The 3,446-nt window shown below is 38.1% G+C and overlaps 1 protein-coding gene across 1 annotated transcript in view; it reads right to left on the reverse strand.

Moving 5' to 3' along the window:
* ADGB (androglobin) overlaps positions 1-3,446 on the reverse strand; it is a 203,795-nt gene that overhangs the window by 158,248 nt on the left and 42,101 nt on the right. Inside the window, exon 3 of the mRNA XM_012655518.1 lies at positions 2,085-2,294. Coding sequence (XP_012510972.1) covers positions 2,085-2,294 — 210 coding nt within the window. The remainder of the gene's footprint in view (positions 1-2,084; positions 2,295-3,446) is intronic.

A 3,446-nucleotide genomic window follows, 5' to 3' on the forward strand; every position in this document is an offset into this window, starting at 1 on the left:
TCAAAAGATAGATAAATCAAAATGAAATTCTAAAGAATGTTCAATAAATATGCAGGAATATAGGAAAAGAGGTAAAGAATACAATAAATAAAAATTAATGTAAAATATGATAGACTTGATAACAGATTATAGACTTCAATAATAAAATTACAGACTTAAATCCCAATATATCAAATATAAATGGTATTTACACACAAATTAAAATACAAGAGTAACTTGAATATACTTATCAAAATTAGGAATTTGAATGTAGGTTGGCATACATAGAAATCCTAGAAAAAAATCCATATTAATGGACAAAAAATATATTCACAAAGATCTTATTTTTCAACATTGTTTGTTTGGTAAAACACTGGTCATAACCTAAATGTCTATCAATATAAAATTAGCAAAATATATATAGAAAGACATAGAAATTTCTGCCCTTAGCCCAGAGAGAACAGATTTCTACCAACCAGAAAACCAGACAGTTGCAAATCTATCACACGCCTACCAAAATAATTCCTATAGGACCTGTTGTATCTCAGTGCTCGCCTGCTGAACAGCATCCTCACAAATCAGTCCTCAGGTGAGACCAATGGGGAACCAGAGGAAGCCATGAGACTTGGGGTCTGGTCTCTGACCACACTCTTCCCTAAAGGCTAATTGATCTAAAGACATGGGCTAAATAATTGGATCAGACTGAGATTCCCAAAGTGGACTAAATGCATTTAAAAAAAAAAATCTGAATCAAGTGTTTTTGGGCTTGTGAGGAATCAGTAGAGTTAAGGATAAGTAAGTCACATTTTCTTTGCAAAACAGAACCTTGTGTTAGTAAATGTTTGCCCTTATCCAGAGGGAAATTTGAAAAGAAAGAAGGATGTGTCAGGAAGAGGGGAGAAGGGGGGGAAGGGAGAGAAAAAGAGACAGAGAAACTACCAGGGTTGCTTCAATGTTTTGAAATATAATACTTTTGACCTCCCTCCCACTCTTCCTGTGTTCACCTTCTTTCTACAACACCTCGACACCATCCGCTGGGTTTTCTCCTTTCTTTATGCCACACCCTCCGGCTCACTCCTCTGCACACATTTAAAACCCTAAAGTCTAGTCTGTTGGTAACTAAAGAAGATAAAAGTGCTTTTTTGTTTTCTCTCCTAACAAGGCGTCGAGGTTATTTGTCTTGATTTGAATTTTTAAAAAACAAAATCCTATTTTAGATATTAGAGGCTATATCACCTTCTTTCTCTTTCCCTTCCCATTGCGATGATTGTAATAACTTCTAATTACTGGCCCTTCAACATTCCTCACCCCAGGAAAATAGATGGCTCAGGCCCATTAAGGAAAAAGTCATAGTCTGAGAAATACATAATGGAATTTTTAACTTGTTATACTCTTCCCATTCCTTCAAATGTTCAGGAAGAACATTCTTTCCCAGTGACTAGGACCAGTAAAAGCCAAAGGAGTTTGATATGATCTAGCATTGTTAAATGTGGTGTGAGTCTACTTTGCCATATTCAAAAGCGAGGTTGGATTCCCTATTTGCATTTCCTACTCTCCCATTTGCTTCTGTTTTAGGCAGAGGTAAAATCTTTCTGCCTCAAAGTAAGATTTCTTAAAGTGAAAACAAATCTCAAGTTTAGGACACAGAACTGATGGGCTCAGGCCCCTTAGCTGCAGCAAAGGCCAGGAGAGAAGAATTGGATGATGCGCTGCTAGCATTGCCACCTGCCGGTGATGCTGACACTATATCACAGAGGGAAGAGGGACGGGGAAGCCCTGTGCATCCACCTGCCTGCCCAGCTGGCCTCAGCCTGGCAGTGCAGAAGCAGCGGCAGGACCAGCGTCTGCACAGAGTGGTCATGCCTCAGGAGTCCAGGCAGCACCAGTTTACAAAGCACGTGGGACTGGCGTCACGGGAGGAGCTACTGTGTTTCTTATTGCTCACAAATTACATATGCAGGGCAGTATCCCCCAGCAGCTACACGATTGACATCCTGTATAAACTGAATTATCCTGTACTAGCCCAGGTAACGGTGTGAACGGCAAATATATTGCAATATGAAAGACACATGAATTTTCATGCAAATGAACTTGAACTTACTTACCATCCAGTAAAGTTTCACAACATACTTGCCATAGCTATTGAACAACGGCATATGGCCCTTCACAGCCTTGCATAGAGAATATATGTGTTCCCAGGGCTTCCAGAGGAGAAGAGGAGGTTCTCCTGAAGTCCCTTTAAAATAGTTGCTCATAATCCCTCCATTGAATATCTTCCACACTGCATAGATTTCGCTGATAATCCATCTCATCAGCTAGAGACAAAAATCATTAGTGTTAATCGGTTATTTTTCACAGTTGTATGTACTGTAATTTAGGAAGAAACAGTAAAAATCTACTTCCAACAGTAACATTAAATTTTACATGCAATGTATTCCACATTTTGATTTCTGACCTACAGAATAACATCATAGATCTTGCTTTTGTTTTCAGGAAATACAGTCTCAGTACACACTAAAATGCCTAATATTAAACACACCCTTAGATAAGAAAGTTGTTTTCCAGAATAAACTGTCAGTAATTTGGCATAGACCTCCATTTGATATTAACCTTTATATCTGTGAGTTGGAAGGGGAAGACAGGGAGAGAGTGAGTGAGTGAGTGAGAGAGAAAGAGAGAGAGAGAGAGAGAGAGGGCTGACCTGAGCCAGAGCTCCTGAGAGAACTGTTGAATTTTACAAATGAGTGAGCTACTCTTCAGTACATGTTGCGAAGTTTAAGGAGGAAATTATCTCTTTTATGCAAATAGGACCAATTAGAGAAGGAAGGAGATGTGAAAGAATTAAAATTGTACAGATACATAAATAAATGTACTCCAAATCCCGTATTTTATGTGTTGATCTGTGTAGCTGCCAACACGCTCTAAGCAAAACTCTGACATGCAGCGTTACTAACAGGCAGCAAGCACTGTGGGAAGGCGGCGTCACAGCAGAAACAGAGACCAGGAATTGAATTCTCCTTCAGACCCTTCACGGCCTCCTGCTGCTAGGCAAGTCTCTTCAGCCTACGTTGCAATTTCTCATCTGTAGAATGTAGACAATAGTATCTACTTTTCAGCATTTTTGTGAGGAATAGAAACAAAATGTATGAAATCTCTGGGTCACAGTGGGTGTACAGTAAAGCCATTATTACCTCAGTAATATCAGATTTTCTGAAATATTCATGTCACATTTAACTTACTGGCTTGTAAGGAAATTGAATACTAAAGACTGACCTCATAAGATTTATGTTTTTCTTAATTTGAGTTATCGAAGAAAGTCTTAAAGTTTGATTAAGTCAAAAAAGTTTCTAAAGCAGCTATCCTCGTATATATTTGGAAATTTTACTGTAGAATATTGTATACTTATTTTTCATTTGGAAAATGAAAAGCTTAAATTTATGTAGGTTTAGGATTCATAAAATAGGTAT

The sequence above is a fragment of the Propithecus coquereli genome, unplaced genomic scaffold, assembly GCF_000956105.1.
Source record: "Propithecus coquereli isolate 6110/MARCELLA unplaced genomic scaffold, Pcoq_1.0 Scaffold48, whole genome shotgun sequence".
In the NCBI taxonomy this organism is placed as follows: domain Eukaryota; kingdom Metazoa; phylum Chordata; class Mammalia; order Primates; family Indriidae; genus Propithecus; species Propithecus coquereli.